General features: G+C 53.5%; 1 protein-coding gene across 10 annotated transcripts in view; it reads left to right on the top strand.

The window, feature by feature from the left end:
• Asb18 (ankyrin repeat and SOCS box containing 18) overlaps window positions 1-26,507 on the top strand; it is a 61,612-nt gene that overhangs the window by 31,264 nt on the left and 3,841 nt on the right. For 3 of the 10 annotated variants that reach the window (XM_023722189.1, XM_004637339.2, XM_023722185.1), the window contains 3 exons: window positions 6,900-7,410; window positions 19,588-19,701; window positions 20,758-21,759. In XM_023722189.1, the coding sequence (XP_023577957.1) occupies window positions 6,900-7,410; window positions 19,588-19,701; window positions 20,758-20,943 (811 nt within the window). In that variant the 3' untranslated portion in view covers window positions 20,944-21,759. Of the gene's footprint in view, window positions 1-6,899; window positions 7,411-19,587; window positions 19,702-20,757; window positions 21,760-25,143; window positions 25,303-25,734; window positions 26,011-26,507 lie in introns of those variants that run through there. The other 7 variants (XM_023722186.1, XM_023722184.1, XM_023722188.1 and 4 more) reach the window with 4 other exon arrangements.

Here is a 26,507-nt window from a genome sequence, read left to right as displayed (position 1 = left end):
GATCCCTGGGCCTGCCGTGCCAGCCCCACCCCCAGGGCACACTGAAACTGCAATTGAGACTGGGTGTGTGGTGGCACATGCCTGTAATCCCAGCTCTTGGGAGGCTGTAAACAGGCAGATCACCATGAGTCCGATCTAGTAGTGAGACCGGCAACACCCTGTAGACCCTTCCCTAAAATATATAAAATGAAAAAAGACCACCAGCGGGAGATGGCTGGTTAGATGCCCCTGGATCCAGTCCTGAGGGTAGCTCGTCCCAGAGGCGCCATTGAGGCGGCCCTCTACCAGCTCACATTGGAGGGCCCTAAATTATCGCTCTCAGGGACAAGCCAAGGGGTTCAGTTAGACCTCAGTGCCAACACAAACATATTGCTTATAACAAACTCAAATGAAATTTTCAGAGATGGGGTGGGGTTTGGTGTTCTTTTCCTCTGTTTCCAACTGTTTCCCCGGTTCTCCATTGGAACGGTCCCTATAAATAACTTTTTTCACAGTGGCCCAACAAAGGGAAATCTTTTACATCCTGACTGACGTGCTGGTTCCACAAGTGAATTCCCTTGTCAAAATCCATTGAACTGTACTTGGTAAGGCCTGTGCCATTTCCTGTACATGAATTTTACTTCATTTTGAAAATATGCTCTTTCTCTCACCTGATTCAAAGCTCCCCCGGCCCATACCGCCTTCCGATTCCTTTTTCTCCCCCTCCCACTCTGGATCGCTCTTTTTCTGTCACTTGTTGAGGAAGGGACATTGCTGAAGCTGCCAGAAGGCCAGCTGCTGGCGAGTGGCATGTGGGAGGAACAGCAGAATAGATTTCTGCAATCTTGATTCCTCCATCATGTCTCAGTTGGCCAGAGTGCAGTGTTCCATTTGCAGTCTGGGGATAATTTGCCCAAAACATCATCCTCCACCACAACTGTCCAACCTACCAGGAAGACACTGCACAGCAGCCACTGGGCTGCAGCTCCGGGTGCTGGAAGCTGCCGATCCGTGTCTGTCATCTTCTGCCCCATCCCTGAAGTCTGTATCTACTCACCTCGGCCATTTCCACTGCACGTGCATCTCTTGGCAGTCTCCTAGCTTAGCCTTCCAGGAAGAAGGGAGAAAGAAGCAAACACCAAACAGAAAGAGGGGGGATGGCAGGTCCCCAAGGAAAGCCTCAGCAGAAGGGCCAGGGAAATAATGTGGAACCGCTCCTCCATCAAAGTCTCAGGCTGCAGCTCTGCCGTCCTTCATTCCCAGCCTGCTGGGGCATCTACCCACAGGAGGGCCCAGCTTCCAACAGCTTCATTAGGAAACATGCTGCGCTTTCCTCCCAAGCCACCCCCCAGACTGACACACATAGCTTCCGGATGGTCACTTCCACCCCATCCCCGCGCCAGCCCTCAGCACCCGTCTACAGCCCGTCTGCTTCCATATCCAAGGGAGCTATAATGACGATTCAACAAGATGAGCTCCTAACACCCATCACTGTGCCATGGGATACCTTGCCCACGGTGACATCCTCTTCATGTCACCAAGACTCGGCCCTGCCCATGAAGGGCAGGCCAGGCTGTCCAGAGATTCCAGGGACCTCAGGAGGAGACACTGCAGACATCATGTCCCAGGACTTCAGCCTCTCAACCGCTGCTGCAACTTAGAACCTGCCAGGCATGGTGGTGCACACCTGTCATCCCAGGACTCTGGAAGCTGAAGCAGGAGGGTACTGTGGACAGACCAGCTACACAGTGAGCACCAGGTCAGCCTGCACTACATGGCAAGACCCTGTCTTTGAGAACAACTGTGGTGACAAATGAAACTGAATTCACACCAGAGGTGGAGAGAATGAATCCACCGTGCAGCCCACAGGAAGGACCGGCTGGGAGGCGGGATTCTGGCATCTGGTCTGTGAGGCTGCCCAGGAGCTCTCAGGAGGGCTAAGAGAAGAGCAGGGTGCATGCTTTCTGCTGAACGCATGAATGAAGGAATGTACGAACGAGGAACTTAGTGATAGCACGTGGAAAATGCCTCACAGGTAAATGCAGCTAAGCAGAAAGGTGCGGCTTGAAGAGAAGGCAATAGGAGTTTCCCGCTCTGTTGTTCCCCTTGGGACCACCACGTGCACGCCAGCCCCAGGGAGGTTCTGGGACAAATGCTCCAGCCCTCAGAGGATGCAGCAGGGCAGAAGTGGCCAACTCAGAAGCTGGATAGGGCGCCCAGGCCCCTGCTCTGCCGCTCCCGGCTGCAAGGCCTCCTGCGAGCCATTGGGGTTCTTTCAGTCCTAGGTTTCCCCAAGTGCGAGTTCTTCCTACAGCAGAGCTCCCACGGGGTGGCTGGGAGCAGAGCGGGGCGAGAGGCTCTTGAGTCTGCCTCCCCTAGGAGTGAATTAAGAGGCCACTGGCCCCTCTTGGCCTGTCTCTGTCACGCCTGCCTTTGGGTCAGGTGTCCTTTGTACTGTCCAGCTTGGGCCAGGTAGGTTGCCACCACAGTCATCATCAAAGATAGGGAGGAGGTAGGGAAGGGGGCGGGAGCACGTCTCCAGCCCGCCACTGAGAGCACGCCACGTCTCTCAAGTCGCTGTGAGGTGAAGACATGCCTGACGCCATCCCAGGTGCCAGTCAGACCCCTTCCACACCGAGCACAGGCCTATCTGTCCTGCTAAGGTGCATGCTCACTGCCCCGCTGGCCACTTTCCCTCTGGACCATTTCTTTGTCAGGGACACATATGCAGCACGGAAAGAGTAACATGTTTAAGGAAGCATCTGGATCCCCAGTGGGGCCTAGGAGGTCCCCACTGCTCTGCCAGCCCCTGGGCACTGCCCATTGGCCATCCTTGGCTTTCACTGCCCTTTCAGTATCACCCCACAGGGGCACCAAGGCTACTACAGATGCCAAACCCACTCATGAAAATGTCCAGGGTATTCTGGCAGCCCGGAAAGCCAGGCTGACTTCCTCAGTGTCTGAGAGCAGCTTGCAGCTGGTGGGGTTGTTTTGTGATTAATAACGTTTGCTGTGCATATTTCAAACCACCACTCTGATTTGTTTTGGAAAATCTGAGAATACAGGCAGGCAAAATGGAGTCAAATTCTACGGCCCCACCATGGGAGAAGACGACCCATGGCCCCTGCACACACACTGATGGATGGCTTTTTAAAATGAGACCATCCTCATGAGATCCTACTTTGTAGCCTGCCAGATCCACACAGCCATGCACGGGCCCTTCCATGCTACTCCACAGACTCTCATGCCTTCAATCTTAATGACGGCCCAGCATGCACTGACAGAGACATGTGCTTGTCAATTTGTGCTGTTGTTTGTCCTCTCGCCTCTGATCCACAACGGAAACCACTGCCCACTGCAAGAGGGCGCGAAGGCTTAGGCAACTAGAAGCTGTTCATTAAAAATAAGAAAAGTGCCCACAGCCTTGGGGAGGGGGGACGGCCCCCTCCCTTCTGCAGCAGCAACCTAGCCATTAGCCAGTTAGGCTGGGGACCTGGAAAGGGGACTGGCTGTGTCCCCAGTGGACATCCTCAGGGCCTGAGAAGCTCTGGGGAAAAAAATAGAAGAAAAGGTTTTGTGTCTGTTGCGAGGCTCAGTGGCCAAAGGGGATGGCGGGACTGACTTCTTACCTCCTGCTGCGAGCTCAAGATTCCTCCACAAGAAGCAAGCAGGAAGCAAGCTGAAGCACTCTGATTGTGAAATTTACATCTTCTCTTAGCCGGCTATTGTCCCAACAGACATTTCGCATTACATTCTACTTCTCTGTAAAGATCTTTCACCCAACACCCACCACTTCTCAAGATATTGATGAGGCAGAGGCCAGAAAAATGCCAAGGGGGACGCAGAGGGCTGGGATCCTAGGAGGACACACAGAGGCTTGAGGCAGCTGCAGTCAGCCCTCCATGGCGATGTGGTTCACAGCCCCAGCAAGGTAGACAGCGGGGAAAGAGCAGCAACATGAGGAAGAGCCGAACGCTGTTCATTAATGAAATGCATTTGCTCAACATGCATTCAAGGGATGCTAACAATGGGTTTAGCAACCTAGGCCTTGAGAATCAGACGCGAAATGAGCCCAGTTCCACACTCGGGTGCCAACAGAGTGTGGAGACAAGATGCCAACAACCTGGGAAACGTGATGTGACACCTGTCAGGCTGGGCATGCACAGTGTGGTCCCTCTGCCTGGTAGCATGGGAAAGGAGGGCAGGCCTACGAGCCACCCTGGATGGGTACCACTGAGCAGGCAGGTGCAACCTCAGGAGGAGAAGCTGCTGCACTGTACCGGGGGGGAGGGGGGGGGCTTTATGCAGCCGTGGGAGAGCAGTTGGGATAGAAGCAGGAGCAGATTCCTGCTACCAAGACCTTTTCTAGAGACGGGGAGGTGGCCAGACTGGAGCAACAGACAAATGAGGAGACTTGGAATACTGCAGCAAGAGATCAGCCTCAGAGAGGCTTGACACAGTGGCAGTGGCGGAAAGGAGCCACTCAAGGGATTACTAAAGAGATGGCACCAACCAGGCAAGTGGCCAATTGCCACTGGGGACAGGGGAGAGAGGAGGACAGAGAAAGGCAAAGAGCAAGTCACTGGCACAACAAGGCCCCGGGGTGCTGACCAGGATACCACAGGGACAAATAATGTAAAAAGAGGCAGCTCCACAGACACAGGGCAAGAGAGGCCGCTCCACAGACACAGGGCAAGAGAGGCCACTCCACAGACACGGCAGGCGATCAAGAAGGAGGCCTCTCCACAGATCAGGGCAGACAGGAGAACAGCCGGAGTAGGACCAAGTTCAGACTGCTGAAGCAGGCTCACCTGCAGCAGGCAGCAGGCAAGGGGCCTCTGTCTTAGTTACTTTTTACTCACTGGGACGAATAGTCGACACTGAAAATGAAGGAAGGAAAGATTTATTTAGCTCACAGTTTGTGGAGGTTTTAGTTCATACTCTGCTGGCTCCAAAGCAAATGACAGCAGTTCAGGCGGCAGAAAACAATGAAGAGCAGAGGAGGAACAGCCGCTGCGGTGTCCATTAAGCCTCTGTATTCCTTCTACACTGACTGGGAAGACCGGTGGTCCACCTCGAAGATAGTACCTCCTCTGGAGACTGGGACTTCTCCACGGGGGCAGGGCAGGGCAGCCAGGAAGCCTTCTTTAACTCCTTCATATACACTTTTCTGCTGAGTCACCCTGGGGTGGCCCATGGCCCTAGGGTGGAGCCAATCCCACCCCAGGTTTGGCCTTGCCCCCTGCAGGGCAGGGGAGGCACCTATGCCCAGAACTACCAGCCATTTAGCCAAGTCGACACAATGTATCAACTACCATAGCCTCCCACTCCACAGAGACTAATAGATAATAAGAAGGAGATGGTAGGCTGGGAGGCAGAGCTCAGGGCCAGAGCACAGGCTCAAAAAGCAAGGACGCCCACCATGCCCTCTCACCATGCCTGCACTTCCGCCTGGAGCCGGCTGACCACGTACTGAACCCACTGAGACGTGAGCCCAGTTAAGCCTCTCCTCCTTTGCACTGGCAACGTCAGGTGTTTTGTTCCATCAAGGAGGAGATGGCTAATATAGTGAGGGATGAAGAGCTGGCCTTCAACAGTGAAATTCAGTAATTCACGAATCACCCCCTGCTGCCAGCTGAGACAGAGGCCAGTATCCAGGACAGCAGCTCCCTCCCACAGGGCTCATCAGATAGGTAGAGAACAGGGAGAGGATGGTTCTGGGTGCAGATGTGGCCATGCTGCTGTCAGTCCAGCAGGAGACTTGTAATCCTCTACCAAGAAATGATCCAGACTCCTGAAGGACAGTGACAGTAGCAGCAGAGGAAAGGGGGAATTGAGAAAAGTGCTCACAGCACAACACAGGAGGGAAAGGAAGCCAGGGGATAAGGGATGAGGAGACAGGAACTCGGACTACCAGGGCAGCAGTGACCACTGTGGCTGTGAATGTTGGTGGCAAGAGGGGCAAGGACTGTGGTCTGAAGTCAGCAGGCCAGAGTGTCAGGCACCAAACCTGAAGTGGCCTGGGGATGGCACTGTGTAAGAGGTGATGCAGAGGCAGGTGGCTGAGGTACCCATGGAGGACAAGGGCCATTGGACTGGAGGAAGGTCAGCAACTGACCCCACTCTCAGGTTGGGGCAGACAGAGCTGCCCGCTAGATGCCTGATCATGAGGCCAGTGTGGGCCCGCCTGGCCAGCTGCCACCATCTTAGCACCAACCAAGTGCTGGGTAGGCTGCCATGCATGAGAGGCACAGGGCAGTCTTGGGTCCAGCTGGTGAAGCTGGAAGAACCACTTGCCAAGGGGAGACAGCAGTGCCCTCTGGGGACCCTGAAGCCCCAATAGACTGATGGAGGATTGGAACCCAGCCAAAAGCCAGTCTGATCAGGAGAAACTGGTTGGAGTGCAAGGACTACCCTTTAGGGATGGCGTGTCCCCATGATGCTGGTAGGGCGGCCTGAGGATTCCTAGGTAAGTCGGTGACCACAGGGCACTCTGCCTCCCATGGTCCCCAAAGCCAAGCCTTTTGGGGGAGAAACACAGGGTCCTGAGGAGACCCTGCTGCTCCAGGGGAACGCCTCGGCGTCCAGGGTGACAGGCATCCTGGCAGTCAGCACATCCACTGCTCATTGCCTTCCAAAGCGGTTCCAATGTGTCTTGCCCTGTAACTCTGAGTTCTTAGGTGCTGCCCCTGGGGTCCTCCACCAGTCCTAACCTGCGGAGCTCGAGCTCCATGTTTGCCATAATCTTACTTTTTCCCAGCCCAGCTGGAACCCCTATGGCCCTGGCACAGGAGCCCCGCATGCATGCTTTTCTTCTCGGGGGTACCCTCGACATTTGAGTGGGATAACTCACCCCATAAATTCCAGCCTCGAGGCAGAGGCCCTCGCCCTCCGGGGTACCTACCTCTGCCTCCCCACAGGTGTGCGGAGGCCCTGCTGGAGCATGGCGCCTCGGTGCAGCAAGCTGGGGGCACGGGCCAGGACACCCCACTGCACGTGGCGGCACAGCACGGCCTGGACGATCACGCGCGCCTCTACCTGGACTGCAGGGCACGAGTGGACGCAAGGAACAGCCGCGGGGAGACAGCACTGAGCCTGGCTTGTGGCGCGGCGCAGAGACTCGACGACCTGGAGCACACACGCGGCTTGCGTCTGTGCGCGCTGCTGCTCCAGCACGGTGCGGCAGTGGACGCGCGGGACGAGGACGAGCGCACCCCGCTGCACAAGGCCTGCGGCCATGCGCAGCACAGCCTGGTGCGCCTCTTGCTGCTGCACGGCGCCCACGCGGGTGCGCTCGACTACGGGGGCGCCTCGCCGCTGGCCCGCGCTCTGCAGGCGGCTGCCTGCGCGCCCGCGGCCGCTGCACAAAGCACGATCCAGGTGCTGCTCAACCACGGCTCCCCCACCGTGTGGCCCGACGCCTTCCCCAAGGTAAGGCGGGCCGCACCAAGCTGGCTTGCACCATTAATGACCGGGGTCAACGCTGGGGCTTTGCCACTCAGGTCACCTGCCCGCAGGTGGAGAGCATGCTACGCTGAGAAACTTCCATGGACCCCAGCTTCTGGCAGCTTCTAGGGTGGGCGAGTTTGCCTTTTACTAAGCCTCAAGGAGGTGAGGTTAAGGCGCCTGGTCCTGGGACCCCACTCTTGAGGAGCAGGGGTTTAGGAACCTTCTATTGGTGGGGTCACCCCAAAAGTAAGAGGTTAGGATGACCATAAGCAGATCAGAACGTGCTCTTTCAAAGTAGTCACACAGAGACACCTGGCACTTCTCCGTGATGCCGAAATACTGTGTCAGTTCATAGTTTCTGATTTTTATTATTTTATTTTATTTTATTTTATTTTATTTTATTTTATTTTATTTTATTTTATTTTATTTTATTTTATTTTATTTTATTTTATTTATTGATGCTGAGAAGCGCTCACCCTCCGGAATGGTGGTCAGCCTTTGCTGCATCTGGGTCTGATCGGACATTAAACGGCCCGATCGGATAGGCCACCTCATTAATGGCCGCACTTTACACTTTTGCACGCGTGCTTCACTCAGCGCTCGCCGCACTCACTGCTGTGCAATCTGCCTGGCAGACATCTTCTCCCGCCGGCCGCCTTAAGCCAGTGGCATGCCCTGCCCTCGGTCACCGCTTGGTGGAGACCTCGACTCCACCTGGGTTTTGCCTTCTGGGCTTCACTCTTAGTATCTTGGCACTTCTTCCACCTGCCAGATACACCCTGAAATAACAATAATGAACAAAGATTGCCCTTCAGGAAAAATAAGCAAGGGCCTGCGAGATAGCTCAGTGGACTAAGAGCCTGCTTAGGCAAGCACAGGGACCAGGGTTCAATCCCCTGCCCCACATGCCATGCCAGCCCCGCCCCCAGGCATGCTGAGCCGCCCCAAGACCGGCTGTGGTGGTACACAGCTATAATCCCAGTGCAGGGGAGGTTGAAAACAGGAGGGTCCAAGCTGCTATGAGTCCAAGCTGCTTAGCGAGACCCTGTACCAAATACGTTTTTAAAAAAGAAAAAAAAATGAGGGGGGGAGATGGCTCAGTAGAATAAGCACTTGCCTGGCAAGCGCAAGGGCCTGAGTTCAATCCCTGGTTCTGGGGAAAAAAAAAAAAGAAAAAAGAAAAAAGAAAGAAAGAAAAAAATGACGAAAAGACTGAATGCGTTTCCAAAAATCCCCTAAGTATTGGTGGGGAGGAGTGTCTTCCTTCAAAGATTTCATTGATGGAAAACATTCCATTGGGTCTAAAATTTTGGTGAACTTAATTTAAACATGACCACTGTCACCCAAGGCACACATACAAAGGCATGTTTTGGTCTGGTAAGTTTTGAACAGAGACCTGAAAAGCTGTTTATCCTGAATAACACCATTCTGGATGGTCTAAAATAGAGTGATTCCCACATTGGTCTCAGATGCTCACTGGGCATAATAGACGTGTTCAGAGCAAAGTGTCTGCACCCGGAGCGTGAAAAGTGGAAGCCGCCAGGACAATGCCCCAAGTGTCTTCGCCTGAAAAACATGATGACCCCCTTTAGAAACTACCACCCTGGCCTTGCAGAGTTGGCCCGCGCGGCTCTCCTACTGCATGGGCCTCAGCACAGCAGGCAGACTAGCTTGGGGAGGGATGATGCCAGCATCCTCATATTCTGCAAGGTCCTCTCCCTTCCCAACTTACTTCTCTGCATTTCTGGTTACTTAGTTCCCCACCCTGTAACTTGGAATCATGATGCCTCCACTTTGCAGTTCACGTTGTATCAAACCAAGATGTGCCCCTCCACCTGGGTCACACAGGAAACCACAGAGCAGTGGAAAGCAAAATCTGCCCATGGGATGGACCAGGGGAGGACCTGTGGGGCAGGCTGTCACAAAGCACAAGGAGAAAACCATCAGTGTGCCTCAGGAGTGGTCTGGTCAAGAATAGGGCTTGGTGGGCTGGTGAGATGGCTCAGTGGTCTAAAGCACCTACCTAGAACAAGCTAAGCTAAAGCACAGAGACCGCAGTTCAATCCCCCAGCACCACATGCCAGCCAGCCCTGTCCCCTGGTGGGCTGAGCTGGCCACACACACACACACACACACACACACACACACACACACATAAATAAATAAATTTTAAATAAATATATTTTAAAAAAAGAATAGGGCTTGGAGGGCCAGCCAGATAGCCCAGCGGATTAAAGAGCCTGCTTAGGCAAACACAGGGGTCAGTGGTTTGATCCTTGGCCTGCCATGGCAGCCCTGCCCCCAGGGCACACTGAGAAGGCAACTGAGACTGGGCATGGTGGCGCACCTGTAATCCTAGTGCTTAGGAAGCTGAAAACAGGAGAATCACTACGAGTCTGATCTGTGTGGTAAGTGTAGTAAGACCCTGTAGACCCTGTATACCCTGCCCTAAAAATACAAAACAAGGAGGAGGAGGAGGAGGAGGAGGAGGAGGAGAAAGAAGAAGAAGAAGAAGGAGAAGGAGAAGGAGAAGGAGAAGGAGAAGGAGAAGGAGAAGGAGAAGAAGAAGGAGAAGATGACGACGAAGAAGAAAGCTTTGTTTGGCTTGCTTGCTCTTTGCCCAGGCACCTCTGGAGACCTCTGGTGGCCTGAACTGTCTCCAAGGCGGTAGGAATTCCACCATGACCTGGAGATGCAGGGTAAGGTGCCCTTCTGGGCCTCCCCAATGCTGGGCCAGCCACACATGAAGGAGGTGTAGTCAGTACCACTGGCCATCCGGGTCGGGCCTGCAGTTGGGTCAGGGATAGTATTAGAGAAGGCATGAGAGGTGCTTGGCCCCTCCAGTCAGCTCTGCACAAGTAAGGAAAGAATTGGGCTTTCTTGGAGAAATCTGAATACCTGGATGCTTTCACCAGAAAGTACTGCCCACCACTACCTGCGCTGAGTTTAGGACAGGCAGACCTCCGATCAGTGCTGAACTGAGTCAGAGATTCCAGTCTGGCCAAGCAACATCTCACCTCTTTATACTTACATCCCTGCACCTCTAGGGGGCACCCTGATGCCTGACCAGGGTGCAACACCACTCTAAGTTCTGACCTTGCCTGGAACAAAAAGACCAAAAAACAAAACAAAAACCCACTGTGAAGAGCTGGAGACAGCATCCTCCTCTGCTCCTTCTCTGTGAGTGTCCACTAGGAAAGAGGTCTGATCACCAGGCAAGACATCAAAGGGACAGCATGGCCAGAGCCCAGCACACATATGCTCTGTGTGCAGGACTCTGGGCACAGCAAGGAGAGCGTGGAGCTCCAGGGTGTCAAGGGCACATGGCCCGTGGGCAACAGCCGTGCTTTAAATAGATGTAAGGAGACACCCGTGGAGCTCAGAATTACTGAGGCAAAAGGCTTCACAGCGAGCTGGGCCATAAATCACAATTCATGCCCAGACAAAGGCGCCAAGCCCCCAGCAGGGGGACACAGCCTCCATCCGAGCCTGGCATGAGCTGAACCTCTGAAATCAAAGGAGGCCCGGCTTCGGAAGCCAGGGCAATGACAGTGCCAGGCCAGCCTGCCTGACTGCTCCCTGCTCCCTGCCAGAAGTACCCGGAACAAAGCCTAAAGCAGGAACTAGTGGCCTGCTGTGGTGGGGCTTGGACTGTGGACACTGTCAGGGCAGGACCTGGTGCCCAAAGGACAGAGAGACAGCCATGCCGAGTGCCTGCCACAGCCGTCCCTGTGCATTTCTGCTCTCCTTGGAGTACAGGAGGGCTCTTCACTCTCTGCTGGCCCCTCTACCCTGGAAAGGAATCTGAGAAGCAGCAATGCAGCCCAGGGCCCTGTCTCTACCCCTCTCTGCCACTTCAAGAGCACAGCACGGGTTCGAGCCCAGGAGAGTAGGGTGGGGCTGCAGAGGGCCTGGGAGGCGCACATAGCAAGAGAAAGCCTCAAGCAATGTGGAAATCTGGCAGAGGGCTGCAGAGGGCTTGAGCAGGGAGAGTACGGGTTGGTGGGGAAAAGGATAGATTCTAAATGTATCCAAAAACCCTGGCCTGGCTTCCCTGCTGGACACGGGTACTGGTGCACACCCACACCTCCTGCACTCCTGGAGAGGTTGGGGCAGGAGGATCACTACAAATTTGAGGCCAGCCTGGGCTGTGCAGTGACTTCAAGGCCAGCTGGACTACGGAGCGAGACTCTGTCTCAAAGAACCATCAAAACAAAAAGCAGGGAGCTCCCTCCATCTCATTTTCTTTTTCAGACCTAACTCCAGAATGAGGGCCAGTGACTTCCCCCCGCTCCCCAATCTCTCAGTGTTCTGGTGCAGTCTTGGGAGTAGTGGTAGTCAAAAGCCAGGCTGCGTTTCCAGGCTCGCCGTCCCCAGGGAGGGTGCCGTGGGCTGAGCACGCCTGTTTTCTTGCCCTTGTTTGATTCCTCCATCTACGCAGAAAGCAATGTGCCTGTGTGATTTTTCCCCTTAATTTTCTTTCTGCCGCCTCATTAGCTGAAGAGAGGGCGCGTGGACACTAATGACATCAGCATGTCAGGGTAATGTGGCAGCCGCCTCTCTGCAGACAGCAAGGAGGCAGCGGAGATTTTTAAACTGTGTTGGCGTAAAAATAATGAAGGCAGCCAGCTGCCTGGCAAACGTGAGGGGCACGAAGCGGAGGGCCGGGGAGGGGCGGGAGCCCCAGAGAGGTGGAACAGAGGAGACAGAGGATGAATTCCCAGAGACAGGCAATAAGACTTTGTCACAGTCTGTGACCTGGAGTGGGGGTGGGGAGGAGGTGTGGGCTGCCGCACCAGGGAAGGCAGCCCTGGAGGTGGGGGACAAGTTGGGGACAGGCGGAGGATGGGCAGGGAACAGACAGGGGGACATCCATACTGCATGTGGTCCCTGAGAGGCATTTTACATCTTGCCAAGAAGTGGCAGGGCCAGTCAGGGTCACTGGAGGAGGAGGGTCAAGGTGAGCAAGGCTGGAGGAGGTAGCAGATGCCTGCGTGGGCCCAGATTGGAACTGTAGCCCCTGGGAGCCAACCCTCCTGGTGCAGTCCTCCCCCAGCAGGAAGGGGCTCTGGAAGCAGGCAGAAAGGTCACACTAGCTAGCAAGGCTGCGTGGGTTGAGGGCACGTGGGTGGTGAGTCTGGGGCTGGCCGGCTGGCTGATGTGCCCAGGGCCCCGGTGCCCCTGGCCTCACTCCTTCTCGGTAATCCGCTTAGGCCTGACTTGGTGGCCAACATAGATTGGGGGGCAAGGGGAAGGGCAAGGAGAGGAGGGTGATGAGGATTCTTGCAGTGTCAATGTGGCAACCCTTTAAGAGGAGCAATGGTCCAGTCCTGTCTTCCTAAAACTGCCTTTGCGGATTGAGACAGGAAGAAGGAAGGAAGAGAGGAGAGAGGGGAGGGGAGGGAAGGAAGGAGGAGGAAGAAAAGAGAAAGCGGGGTGAAAGGCCAGCCTTAGCTCCCTAAGACACTTCGTGCCTGCTGTCCCTTGAGGTGCTGCTGTAGTGTCCAAGCATCAGGAGACCTCAGCGGCCAGTGGGACCACTTCCAGGGATGCCTCACACGTGAGGAGGTAGAGAGAGGCGCTGAGGTGGAGACTAGGGCCCAGGCTGCTCTTGGCCTGCAGGCCCTGCCAGGAGGAAGTCACAGGCTGAGGCCACAGGCTGCAGGGTGGGGCACCTGGCAATGGGCCAGCACTGCTTGGCCAGTGCCCTTCGCTGTCCCCAACCTGGCTTCCGGTGAGCTGAGAGCAGGACCAGGATACTCCTGCATGTCGGCCCACTTTGTGTCTGGTTCTCAGCTTCGCTTCATCATAAAACTGACTTGCAAAGAAGCTGGGTGGCAGTGCACACCTGTCCTCTCAGCACTCTTTAAGGCCAAAGCAAGCGGACCTCAAGTTGAGCCAAGCCTGGGCAATTCAGGGCAGCCTTGTCTTAAAATGTTAAAAATCCTTAAAGGGCTGAGAATGTAGCTGTGTGGACAGCCTGGGGATGGGGGAAAGGAGGCAAATGAAACTGAGTGGAAAGAGGCCAAAAAGAAAATCGGGAGGGAATCCACAGAAGAGAAGAAATTCATATCTCCCTTGAGAAGTTCTGGAAGAAAATCTGTCAACTTGTGCGCCATCATCCCTAGGGTGCGCGAAGGCAGCTCTGTGACTCACGAAAACAGCAGGTTCAGCAGGTCCTGTCAGCAGAACGACGAGGAAAGGGGAGGAGACTGCGTCAACCCAGAAGAGCAAGAGCACAACGTGGGGTAAATTACACATGAAAAATAAGAGGCAGAACAGGCCATAAAGAAAAGCCAGTAGTGTAAGCCAAGCCCAGTGCAGTGGTGCACATCTGTCACCCCAGCACCCTGGGAGGCTGAGGCAGGAGGATCACAAGTTTGAACCCACCCTAAGCAACTTAGCACTTTAGCAACATAGCGAGACCTGTCTCAAAATGTACAAAGGGCTGGGGATGTAGCTCACTGCAAAGGTCCTGGGTTCATTTCACAGTTCTGCAAAAGAAATGCTATATATCAGGGTGCTGTGTGGTCTGCCTGTGCGACCTCAGGACGCCTCTCTGTTGTTCCTGTGCCCTCCCTGTGTCCTGAGGGGTGGCCCTTTCAGCGAAGGCAGAGTCCCCGAGCAGCTGCCTCTGTCCTGCCCAGCCACAGGGAGACAGGTGAGTAAAGAAGGAAGCCGGCATACTCCCCCTTCCTCTGTGTGCAGCTGCTCTGGCCCCACAAGGGCCTTGAGACTGGGCCTCCCTAGATGCCTCCCCAGACCCGCTGCGCACCTGGGGTTTCACTGCGCTCCCCTCCTCCCCGCCTCCGCTGGGCCTTCCTGGCAATGCTGCAGTAAACTGCGATCAGGTTCCAAGCGCATGGGGCAGGAAGGTGTGTAAACACAGAACTGGGGTTAAGAGACAAGGATTATTCACAAGGGTGGTGCCAGCCTGAAGCTGGGCAGCCAGGTGCTGGCCAGACGTCCTTGCAGAATTTCTGGATGAGTGTGTGGTACTCTTTGTTCAAGGGTGGGCTGTAGGTGGAGTCCTCGAGGGCAGTTCTTGGCATGCATGAGAGTCCCCCACTTGCAGCCTCCTGGCTGTATTCCCTTGCTGTTGCTAATTATTATTAAGCTAGGCAGAGGGGGCTGGGCCCGGGGCTCAGCGGCACAGTGCTTGCTGGCATGCATCTGGCCCTGGTTGCGACCCTTAGCATTGAAAAAAATCACAGAAGTGACTTTTTCACAACTCTGCCAACTTTTACAGAGAAAAGGAGCAGGGTAGCCAGCAATAGCTTTTTAAATACAATAGGTGGGGTCAGTGGCTTTGTCCCAGAGGCTTGGACAAGATGAGGCACTCAGCCAGGCAGAGGTCTGGGAAGCAGGGAAAGGGCAGCCAGTCCGTGGCCAGAGGATGCAACAAGCTTGACCTGCACGTAGACGGGCTAGGACCAGCTGGCCACAGGTGCAGAAAGACCATGGGACAGGAGTCAGAGATGAGGTCAGAGGTGGGGACCACAGTCTGGGAGGCATCTTAGGGACACTCTTTTAAGTGTGGCTCTGACCACTGGAGACCTTGGGGTGGCCTCACCTGCTGGATGCTCTGTAAGGTCTTTCTGGCTCTGGGTCAGAAAAGTATATCCAGCAGACTAGAACAGAAGCAGGGAAGAAAGCGTGGACAGTCCTGGTGGCCCACATGAGATGACAGTGGCAGGAGGAGGGACAGGCTCTGACCCGGATGTGCCTCACAGGCAGAGCCAACAGGACCTCCTGGGCACTGGAAGGGGAGTGTGAGGGAAGCAGTGGCACCAAGGGGACCCGAGGTTTTGACCCTGAGGTGGGAAGGATGGGTTTTGCTGCTGCTGAAATGCAGACGGCTGCTGCTGGTGACCCGGGCTGCATTTCTAATGTGTTGAGGGGGAGATGGGCCATGTGGGGCTGTGGGGCAAGCAGGCAGCCACCTTGCCCAGAGCGCAAGAGAGAAGTGGGACTGACTGCTCGAGGAGCTGCTGCAGAGCCTCAGCAGCAGATGGTTGGCAGTTGGGTGACGGGGAGCTAACTAGGTCACCAGGGCATGAGCGCAGACAGAATAGATGTGGATCAGGCCAAAGGCAGCACCATTCAACGCAGAAAAGGTGGAGAAATAAGGGAGCAACCCAGGACACGCCTAGAGTCCCGGCCATTCTGGAGGCTGAGACAGGAAGTTCCCGGTTGAGGCCAACCTGGGCATCTAGTGCAACTATCTCAGAGAGATAGGGACTGAGGCCAAGGATCGGCGTGACACATGGCGTCCTTGGGCAGCACAGCAGGAGAAGAAACAAGAGTATAGCCTCATGGAAGCCCTGGAAAGGAAGGACGTGCTAGAAGGCCACCCTGGCCTTGGTGTCCGATGGGCTGCAGCGGCCCGCAAAGCCCAGGAGCTAGAGCTCGGGCTAGAGTGGTTTGGGGGAGCAGGGACTCATTGCTGATGAGGGTGGGTGTTTGTCCACTAACCATGCAGTAGCATCGAAGAGGACTCTGGAACTGGGAAGTCAGCCAGCTTCCTCCCAGCTCCGCCCCAAAAGCTTGGTGGGACATATCTCCTCCTCTCCCTCCTCACTGCACCGCCCTCCTGCCTGGGGTCAGGCTCTCCAGCTTTCCTCCACACAGGCATCTCTGTTAGAGCTGGAAGCTAGCGCTCTCGCAGTCCCGCCCTCCCTCTCCCCATGTCCTCGAGGTGCCAGCTGGCCCCTCCTGCAGCTGACAGTGCTTCCTGTGGCCTTGCCCTGCCTTCCTCTCCTCACCGCTGCCTGTGTCAAACTCCATCCCAACCACGCATTTCACTCCTGCCCCAAGCTGGCCTAATGAGCTTGCCCTGCCCAGTCTGGTCCCTGCAGTTCTCCATCCCCTGGCGGACCATAGCCAACACTCAGCATGGCATCCTTGGGCAGGGAATCGCCACTGTGCAAAGCCAGGTCTGAGTCAGGAGCCATTGCTAATGCCCAGCAGCCCCCACCATGTCACCCGACACCTGTGTCACTGTCACAGGCTGGGGCTGGGGTCCTTGCCATCGTGCTGTGCACACATGACACAGTGCATGGCTTCCAGTAGGAGTTTGCTAAGTGCCTGAGAAAGAATGTTTCTAGAGACCGGGCTCACACACTCCCTAGTGCTGCGAGCACCCCAATTGCGGCAGGGCCCGCTCGCTCCACCACCAGGTCCTTTCTGTCTCTGTCACCCCCAGCCCTGGTCAGCCCCTGTAACAGTAGACACTTCTACAGTGATTCTACATCAAATGTACTGTATGCTTCCCATGGGGCCCGGAATGTCACATTCACAGGGCTAGATTCCTGTAAAATGAGGATCATTTCCCAGGAAAGCATGGTCTTGGCTCCAGAAGAAGGCAAGATGGCTGGTGAGGTGGCTCTGGCCATCCTATTAAAGTTAGGAATAAGACATGATTACCCTTGCACCAGTGAGATAGCTCAGCAGACTAAGTGCCTGTTTAGGCAAGCTCAGGGACTAGGGTTCAAGCCCCAGCACCACATGCTGCAGCCACCGAGACCTCATGTAGTGGCACAAGCCTATAATCTCAGCTCTGGGGAGGCTGAAAACAGTTGTGTCACTATGAGTCTGAGCTGTGCAGTGAGACAGACCCTGAACCAAATACATTTTAAAAAGCTCTAACCAATATAATAAGACAGGAAAGATGAAAAGGAAATATTAATATCAAGGAAGAAAGAATACCATTATTTGCAAAAAAAGAAATGCATAGCTGGAACATGAGGTACATTTGTAAACCAGTAAAAAGATGAAAACACCAATAGAAAAAAAATAAGCAAAAGATAAAGTTCAGCAATTCACAAAAGAAGAAAGACAAACCACCCCCGAAACAGAAGTGAGCATTCCATACTGCTCCTAGCAAACGTAAGCACTCAGCCGCGGTGGGGAGGGAACAGAGGGACTCTCGTATCTGGTTCTTCAGAAGGCGGGCCAGGTACACGCACCTGCTGGGCGGCGTGCTTTAGAAGCTTGGAAGTATATGTACCATTTAACTGTGCAATTCTATTTCTAGGAATTGAATTTAAATATTTTAAGATAAAATCCAGATGTGCTGGTGCACACCTGTTATTCCAACACTCTTGGAGGCTGAGGCAGGAGGATTGCAAGTTTGAGCCCAGTCTTGGCAACTTAGGGAGACTCTAAAATTTTTTTGAACAGCTGGGAGTGCAGCTCACTCCCCAGTACCAATAAAACAAAGAAATGAAACACTGGGATGGAAGGAGATAAAAAGAGTAGACTGATAGTCAAGGAAATTAATTATATCACAAATATTAAAATAAGTTACATAGTTAGTTCACTGAATACGCTATGATAAATTCAAAAGTAAAACATATGGCCACAAAAATTATACTGAAGTGGTCATTTACAATGTTTGAATTCTTCACCATTTTTGTTTTTAGTTACTGAGACAAAGTCTCGCTATGTAGTTCAGGCTGGCTTTGAACTCAGAATGTAACTCAGACTGGCTTTGAACGTGGGGTGATCCTCCTGCCTCAGCCTCCCGAGTGCTGGGATGTCAGGTATGCACCACCACACCTGGCTGTTCACAGTCTTTTTAAAGTAGGGGGGGAATCAAGTTTCAAAATGACACACAAAGCAGTCACTATTTTCATTATACAAATGCACCTCAATTTACAGTGGAAAAACATCCCAATAAAATCATCCTAAAATGAAGAAGATGGCATAACAAAGATGTGCTTGATGCCCCAAGCCCTGCTGAGCACCAGCACGCAACCAGACAGCCCACTACAAGGCGCCACTGTATCTCCTGGTGACCTTGGGGCTGCCTGGAGCCGGCAGCAGGGACTGCCGTCAGCACACCTGGGAGGATCCACATGCGCAGCTCACAGTCTGGTTGCTTTCTTGTCATTCTAAAGCTAAAAATCGTGGAAGCAAGACCTTTATAAACTACAGCCATCCATGTGTACATTATTTTTGTCTCAATCCGTACATTAGCATACACAGCAGGTTCATAGTGGCAGATCTGCGTGAAGAGGTCTTTTGACATGTTTCAAAGGGGTCTTATATCTAGAACCGTGAAGCTGTAGGGAGCGCGCTGTCAGGAGCACCTTTCCCGCCCCCTTGGGCCCTGTGTGGGATGCCTGGGGCCGACGCAGGCCAGCGTCGCGGCAGGCTCTGATCATACTCTGTCACAACTGCGCCATGCCTGGCCTCAGAAAGCCCACATAACCTCAGCTTTCTCAAGAAAGAGGAAGAACAACCTCACGACACTTGGTGAAACTTACGCATTGAGAAGAGCACTGTGGAGAGGCCTGGGCCTCTCCAGCATCAGATCTGAGTTGTGTCAAGCTGCTAAATCCAGCAACCAATTTGTAGAAGACAGAGGAGGAGCAGCGGGTTCCCAAGCCCCACAGGGAAACAGCGGATCCCTGCTGTGAGACTACAGGACAAGGAGCCAGTGTGCACCACGAGTCAATCCCGTGAAGCAGAAGACTAAGTATATGTCCTGGTCACCGAGCAAACGAATGATTCTATTACTATAATGACATTTCAGAGAAACTTGCAAATTTAAACCCTGACTAAACATAAATGACATTAAATGACTGTTAATTTCTTAGGTGTTACAAATAATCATGCTTGTGTTTCTTCTAAAAATCCTGTAAAAGACACACTGAGATAATTACAAACAAATGATAGGATGCCTGATGTCATAGTCACTTTTCTCATCCCTGAGACAAAATACCTGACAGCCATAAGTGAAAGCACGAAAGGATGCTTGGGCTCAAGTTTGGAAGGGTTACATCTACGGTCTGTGGATGGTGTGCTCCATGGGTGCAGCTCTATGGAAGGAAGCCAGAGCCTGCCATGCCAGCAGCAGCTCCCCTGGCACCTGATCACTTCAGCCCTGTGCCCAGATGTCCCCCAGGGGCTGCCCTGAGGATGGGGGTGGGGCATGGCAGAGCTGTAGCCTTGTGTCCTTCTGCACATTGGTCCCTGCCCCTGAGACAACCCTGCTTTCCTGCCACCTTTGCCTCCCTTGGGTGACCTGAGAATGGAATTGACACAGCTGGGGGTGGGCAGCAGGCATGGAATGCAGACACGCTCCCAGCCTCCTGCTCCATCTACCTGGAGCCAACTTGTCACCCTCCAGTGGGTCTCCCCTCTTCCCACCAGGTTCTGAGGACCTGTGCATTGGTCCCCGCTGTCATTGAGGTCCTTGTCAACTCCTACACTCAGCTCCGTGTGTCCGAGTCCTGGAAGGAGATGATTCCCGATGAAGTCTATCAGGTATAGACCTGCCCTGATTTCCTTCCTCACCAGAGACTTTGTCTCTCTGCTGATTAGTGTGGGGTTTTGCACTGAAGTGCAGGAGGTGTCAAACATCACAAGGAAGGAGGGAGAGAAATTGGGGATGTGTTTGCACAGGTTTCCATTTTCCCAGGGGCTCAGGAGGGTGTGTCCACATCGTTAGCCCTCCAAGTCTGTGGATTGTCCACCCATGGAGCACACCATCCACAGACCAGAAATACTGGGGGAACCATGTGTAGGCTGAACATGGATAGATTTTTCTTTCTTGTCACTGTTCTCTAAGCAATGAGGACTGTTGGGGCACAGGTGACCCAGGATATGGGAAGGGAGACCTTACTGCTGCCCTAGTACAGACTCTGCCTTCTTTTCTGGATGTGCCAGTCTGGGCTTGCATGTGGGCATCATCTGCTGGTGGCTCGAGATATGGCCATACAGCGTCAGGCACCACATGTGTGCACGGCAAGGTCTGCAGGTTACCGCAAAGAATGCGAGTGGAGGAGGACTGCGAAGAGTTCAAGGCCAGCTTAGGTTACACAGCAATACCTTGTGCTCAAAAAACCACTGGTGGGGCATGGTGGGATAGCTCAGTTGTCTAAAGTGCCTGCTTGGGCAAACTCAGTCCTGTGCAGGGGACCACAGTTCAATCCCCAGCACCACATGCTGCACCAGACCCACTCTTAAGGCATGCTGAGCCAGTCAAAGACAAAAAGAAAAACAAAAAACACTGGCCTGCATCCAGGGCATGCTGCTAAGCCCTGAGCTCTGGGTTCCTGGGCCATCTCTGGCCAAAGGGAAGGGCTTAGCAGGTTGGTTTTTAGTTAACAAAGCCACCCCTGGAGCCCAAGTTCCCCTGACTCTGTAAGCTATGCTTCAGAAAGCTACACAAGCCATACACAAGTGGCCCTTGTGGCTCCATGGTGGCTGCCTGGTATCCGTGAGACCCAGAAGGCTGGCCTGTTCCATCTGCAGCCTGGCTAGGAAGAAGCCCTCATTGGCTTAGTGCACAAGTTATGATCCACCCACCTTCCTTTCCAGATGCACCAGCCTTTCTACCAGTCCCTCTTCACCCTAGCCCACACTCCTCGCTGCCTGCAGCACCTCTGTCGCTGCAGCCTTCGCAAAATCTTTGGCAAAAAGTGCTTTGACCTTGTGCCCCTGTTGCCCTTGCCCATGCCCTTGAAAAACTACATGCTGTTGGAGCCAGAAGGTGTTTTGCACTGAGAACCAGAGCACCATGTGGTACCAAGCTCCTGTCTTCCTGTGGTGTTTGGAGGACAGTGCCCTGGCCAAGAGGGGCATAGCTGCATGGGCATCCCAACTCCATCACTTTCCATGTGCCTGGTGGAAATGCAGAACCACAAGCCTTAGGCTTACCTTAAAATGGGACTGGTGATCAAGCTCCTTTCTGCCTCAGTTATGTTGAGGATCACATGCATTTCTAACTGTGGCAGCAACAAAAGTTCAACTACTAATATATACAGTTTTCCCAAAGTGACTTAGCAGCACGTGTGCTGCCCCCTGGACTATGGACCAGCTCACAGGAAGGACTCCTCCTCCTGGAGCCTAGCTACCTGGAGTGGGTCTGTGCTCAGGACCCATCAGAACCTTGTGCTGAGGACCTCTGTTTCCAAGAGCAGCATACTTGGCCTGAGCAAGTAATCGTGGGACAGTCCAGCACTCCCAGGGGCACAGTGGAGGGACAGGGAGACATCCTCACTGTCACCTTGATCTGATGTGTCAGCTTGGCTGGATTAAGAACTTCCTGCTACATCAGCAGAGCACGCTCCTGGGAGTGTCTGGGAGGGCTGTGGGGCGTGGCCTTGGTACTCTGCGTGGGCCAGGTCCCTTCCTCTCCTACACCTCCCCCTGCTCTGCCTCCAGCTGCTGTGAGTCAAGCAGCAGTGCTCCTGCCTGTCTTTCCACCATGGTGTGCCTGCCTCGGACTGAATCCCCTGCAATGTGTGTCAGATTAGCCCTCTCCTGCTGAAGTCGCAGGCATTTGGGTGTGGTGGCCCACCCATGGGAAACTAAAGTACCTCACCCTGGAGAACAGCCCCAGAAGACAGGTGCCAGGAGTCCATGGGGGCTAGCAGGGTGCCTCAGCTGAGACTGAGCATGCACAGTAAGAGAGACACCCTCATGTGCGCCTTGTCTTCTGTGTGCTTATGCTTTGATATCTGGGGCCTTGGTGGCTCTGAAGGACAACCTGTCCCAGGACTCTCCAGGCCCTAGAGATAAGAACTAGTTCACCACAGCAAGCCTACCAGTGCAAAGCCCAGACTTCGCCATCTTCTGTCCTGGGCCATCTGACACCGAGCTACCACACTTCTCTGCTCACTCTAGGGCAGATGTGCCCCAGAGCTACTGAAAGTGCTGACAGCTGGTCCTATGCCTGTCCATCCTGCCTTCACACTCTTCCCCTGCCTCCTCCTGAGCAGTGCTGGTGCTTCCCTGTGTGAGCGCCTGGTACGCTGAGCTCCATGTTCCTGAAAACAATGGATAATAAAATCTACTCAGTGGAACCCATCTCTCAATCTGTTGACCTTACTGTACCTTAAACTTTCTTTTAAGACACTTTTTTCTTTGGCAGTGCTGGGGATTGAACCCATGCCTCACGCGTGTGAGGCAGATGCTCTACTACAGAGCTGTTCCACAGCCCAGTACAAGAGGTTTAAAGCAAGGACTCCTTATGGCCGTCCTCCAAGGATCAGTGCTGGCTTCTTTTCTTTAGGGTTAGAGTCAGAGCAAGGGACTGTGGGATGGACCCAGGAGGTGAGGAGAGGCACACCCATCACCCAAGCCTGGGAGCACAGTTCAGACTACAGGGAATAGCTGCCCCTGAGAGATGTGGGTGTTGACAGCCAGGAGGCCGATTCAGAGCCAGGCTCCTCCTGGAAATCAGCTGCTTTTGCTTACCTGGAAAGTGAAAGTGGACACCCCTGTCCGGAGGACAGGGATCCATAAGCTGGCTCTTATAAAACAGGTCTTCTCCAGCTCCAAGGGATCTGGTTGAAATATGGGCTCAGACCCTGGCAATTAGGGTGGGGGCACCCCAGGTTCTGCAGGTTGCATGCCCAGACATTTCAGGAGCCAGTGAGCCTGGATGTCACCTCTGCCCCTGGCCTAGAGGCTCCACCCTGGGGAAGGACTCCAGAGCCAAGGCCCAGAATCCAGCCCAGAAAAGGTGCTCGGCAGAGGACTCCTTGTCACAGCCAGCACTTTGTGATGAGAAGAATGCTGGGGAAAGACTGTAAAGGGGGACCCAGAGCCACGCCATTGCTAAGAACCAGTAACCGTGGTAGGAACAGAAACACAGCCTGTCCTGCCATGGCGGAGCCCAGTCCTGCCGAGTCCTGCTCGTGGGGTTCCAAGAACTTTCTTCTCCTGCACACTCTCTAGACCAGCGCCTGTCAGAGCTGGGCTGAGGCATGGCAGCAAGCCTGTCTTGCACACCCAAGGGCCTGGGTTTGATCCCCAGCCCAGTAAATAAATAAATACTTTTTAAAAAATGAAATACTGCTGGCCAAGTAGCTCAGTGGATTAAAGCACCTGCAAGCAGGCCCAGGGGCTGGGGGTTTGATCCCTGGGCCTGCTGTGCCAGCCCCTCCCCTGGGGGGTGCTGAGACAGCAATTGAGACTGGGCGTGGTGGCACACACCTGTAATCCCAGCTCTTGAGAGGCTGTAAACAGATGGATCACTATGAGTCTGGTCTACTAGTGAGACTCTGAACACCCTGTAGACCCTTCCCTAAAAATACAAAAAATAAAAAAGTAAAAAATAAAATAAACTGTTTGGGGTGTATCTCTAACCTGCACTAAATTTTAAGTTTGTTTTGATGTGTCAGGGAAGAAAGCTGCTCTCCTTGAAGACTTGACTTTCTGCTTCCAAAAACCGAAAGAACAATAACCAATGATTATGTTTCCAAAAATTTTTTCCCCCAAATTACAGCTTTAAAACAGTACCACAAGCCCCAGGGCTGTTGGAAATTCTACCACTGTGAAGGAATTTTCTTTCCATTTTCACCCCCAAGAATTTTCTTTTAAAATTCACATGCGCCCAGAAAGAGCTCATCTGTACAGCTCTTAGGGGAAAAGCCGCTTACTCACCCGCCCCACCATCTGCTCATTCATTTGTGTCGGATTCATTTTCATTGTACAGTGCATGATATAAATGCATCCTCGTCGCCATCTTTAAATGTATAGCTCATCGGTGTTAACTAGGCTCACGTGGTCGGGCAGCAGTTGGCTAAAGCCTCCCTGGCACAGAACAACTGAAGTTTCCGAGCAGGAGCAGCTAGGCAGGAGGCTGGGCAAGAGATCACCGGAGACCAGCCCTGGTGGCACAGCCAGCCAGCCCTGTGTCTTCTTAAAATAAATATTTAAAAAAATACTAAGTCTCTGGCTCATCAAGCAGCCCCCTGTTTTCCGCCTGCCGCTCCCATAGCGACCGCTATTCTGCTGTTTCCGTGGCTCTGACTACGCCACAGACCTCTCATAAGCAGAATCAGACAGCATTTGTCTGTTGCCAACTCGTTCCCCAGAGCCTGATCACCTCAAGACTCCTCCATGCTAGGGGCCGGGGAGATGGCTCAGGAGAATAAGTGCTCGCCTGGCAAGTGCAAGGGCCTGAGTTCAATCCCCAGTTCCAGAGGGGGAGAGAGAGAGACACTCCTCCATGCAGTGACCTGGGGCAGAACCTCCTTCTCTGGAAGGCTGAATAACCTCCCACCAGACACGTGTACTGCTTTTTGTTTATTATTATTAATTATTATTTTGTATCTTTGAGATGGGATCTCACTATGCACTTCAGGCTGGCTGTGAACACACCTTGTAGCCCAGGCCAGTCTCAAACTTGCAAGAATCCTCCTGCCTCAGCCTCCTGCATTCTGGGATTACAGGCATGCACTGTCCGACACGCCTGGCCCGCGCACGCATTTTGTGTGCACTCTGTCTGTCAAAGGGCTCGGGCTGCTCCCACTGCACGGCCACTGTGAGGAAGGCTGCGGTGAAAGTGGGTGCAGAAGCTGTAGAAAGGTGGTGCCCTCAGAGGAGACTCATGTGGCCTTAGGAGACTCCTTTGCTTTATAAAGTGCTCAGCCCAAGGCATCTCATGATGGCGCCAAAAGCCACCTCAAACAATGTGAGTGCAAGGGTCTCTGCAGGGGCTTGCCTTGGCTCCCACATGGGATTGCCGGGCCCCTGGTGCGCCTCATTTTACCTGGCTGAGGGAGCAGAGGGCTTCTCCGAATCTGTTTTAAGTGAGGGCTGCTGCAGCCCACAAGGGTGGCCACTGCCAGCCCGTGGCTCTTGTCATCTTTCTGATCACATTGTCCTACAGGTGATCCTGGGACCGGCGTGTCCCTGCATCCCTCCCCATGGGCCCGTCATATGTGATGTGGCATTTGTCACCTCTGCCAACAGGAACATGCATGTGATGATGACACAGACCCTCCTGACTCCACGAGCCCTGCACCCTGCCCACAGCTCCCTCAGAACGAGGCGCCATGTCCAGGAGATAAGCGGGTGGTGGAAGTGAGTTCTGTCTCCTGGCTTCAAGGGGCTGTGAGGACACTCATGAAGGTAAGGGACAGAAATGGCAGGTGTAGCTATCAGGTGTCTGGCACACTGAATGGGATGGAATTCATCCACAGCTGGGCAGAACATAATCATCGGCAATGCTTTGATTTGCTCTAGCAAGAAAGAGTTGTTTTGAGGTCCGTGTTTGGCTGTGGACTGTGTGCTGCATGTGCTGAGACAGGCTGAGAGAAAGGGACCACATCATCTACATAGAAAAGGAAGAAAAGGAGCAGGAGGAGGTGGAAGAGGAAGAGGAGAAGAGGAAGAAGAAAAGGAGGAAGGGAAAGAAGAGAGGAGGAGGGCAGCAGCCTGCGTGCGGTGAGGAAGGAGCCACTGCCCCTGAGACTAAGATCTCAGGCAGCCTGCTTCATTTCAGGGAACCAAGTATGCCCGCTATGTTCCAATTAAACAGCATCTTCTTCATTTCTTGTAAAGCCCTTACTGGACATCCTCGCTCTCCTTGTTGGCTGTGCACCAGAAATTTAACTCTGTGGGACTGAAGCTGTCTTCTTCAATTGCACACAAGTTTTATTGCTACATTCACCTGGCACAAAATTCATAAGCTAATAAAAAACACATAGAAGTTTACCTAATGTTTCTATTAAAAGGAAAACACAGCAAAACAAGATTTTCCTCCTACTTGCATGAAGTACCTTCGATCTTTTCTGGTTTTTGTTTTGTTTTGTTTTATGTTTTTTGATGCATGGTCTCACTGTGCGGTTCAGGCTGGACTCACACTCACAGAGATCCTCCTGCCTCAGCTGCCCAAGTGCTGTGGGGCACCATGATGCCCAGTGTGGCCCTAGAAAAAGGGTTCTGTTGGTGGCACCCATTCCTAGGACAGGATGGAACCCCAGACACCACACAGTCCACAGTCCATGGGTGATGCGTCCATGGGCCAGACCCTGTGGTGTGTTGGCTTTAGAATTCTGGGTGCAGCCCTGGGCCTGCCTTTTCAATGTATTTGTGTCCGTTTAATTTCCAGGTTACTTGATAATCAACTACTCAGCATATATGGAAGACAGTCAAAGCTTGGTGTGGTGGTGCACATCTGCGATCCCAGCACTCAGGAGGCTGAGGCAAGAGGATCATTGCAAGTTCAAGACCGGCCTGGGTTACAAAGTGAGCTCAAGGCCAGCCTAAGCTGCATAGCAAGACTCTGTCTCTAAAAGACAGAGGAGATGAGAGGAGAGGAGAGAAGAAGAGAA

Source organism: Octodon degus, unplaced genomic scaffold, assembly GCF_000260255.1.
Source record: "Octodon degus isolate 3935 unplaced genomic scaffold, OctDeg1.0 scaffold00089, whole genome shotgun sequence".
In the NCBI taxonomy this organism is placed as follows: domain Eukaryota; kingdom Metazoa; phylum Chordata; class Mammalia; order Rodentia; family Octodontidae; genus Octodon; species Octodon degus.
This window is presented reverse-complemented; position numbering and strand designations above follow the sequence as displayed.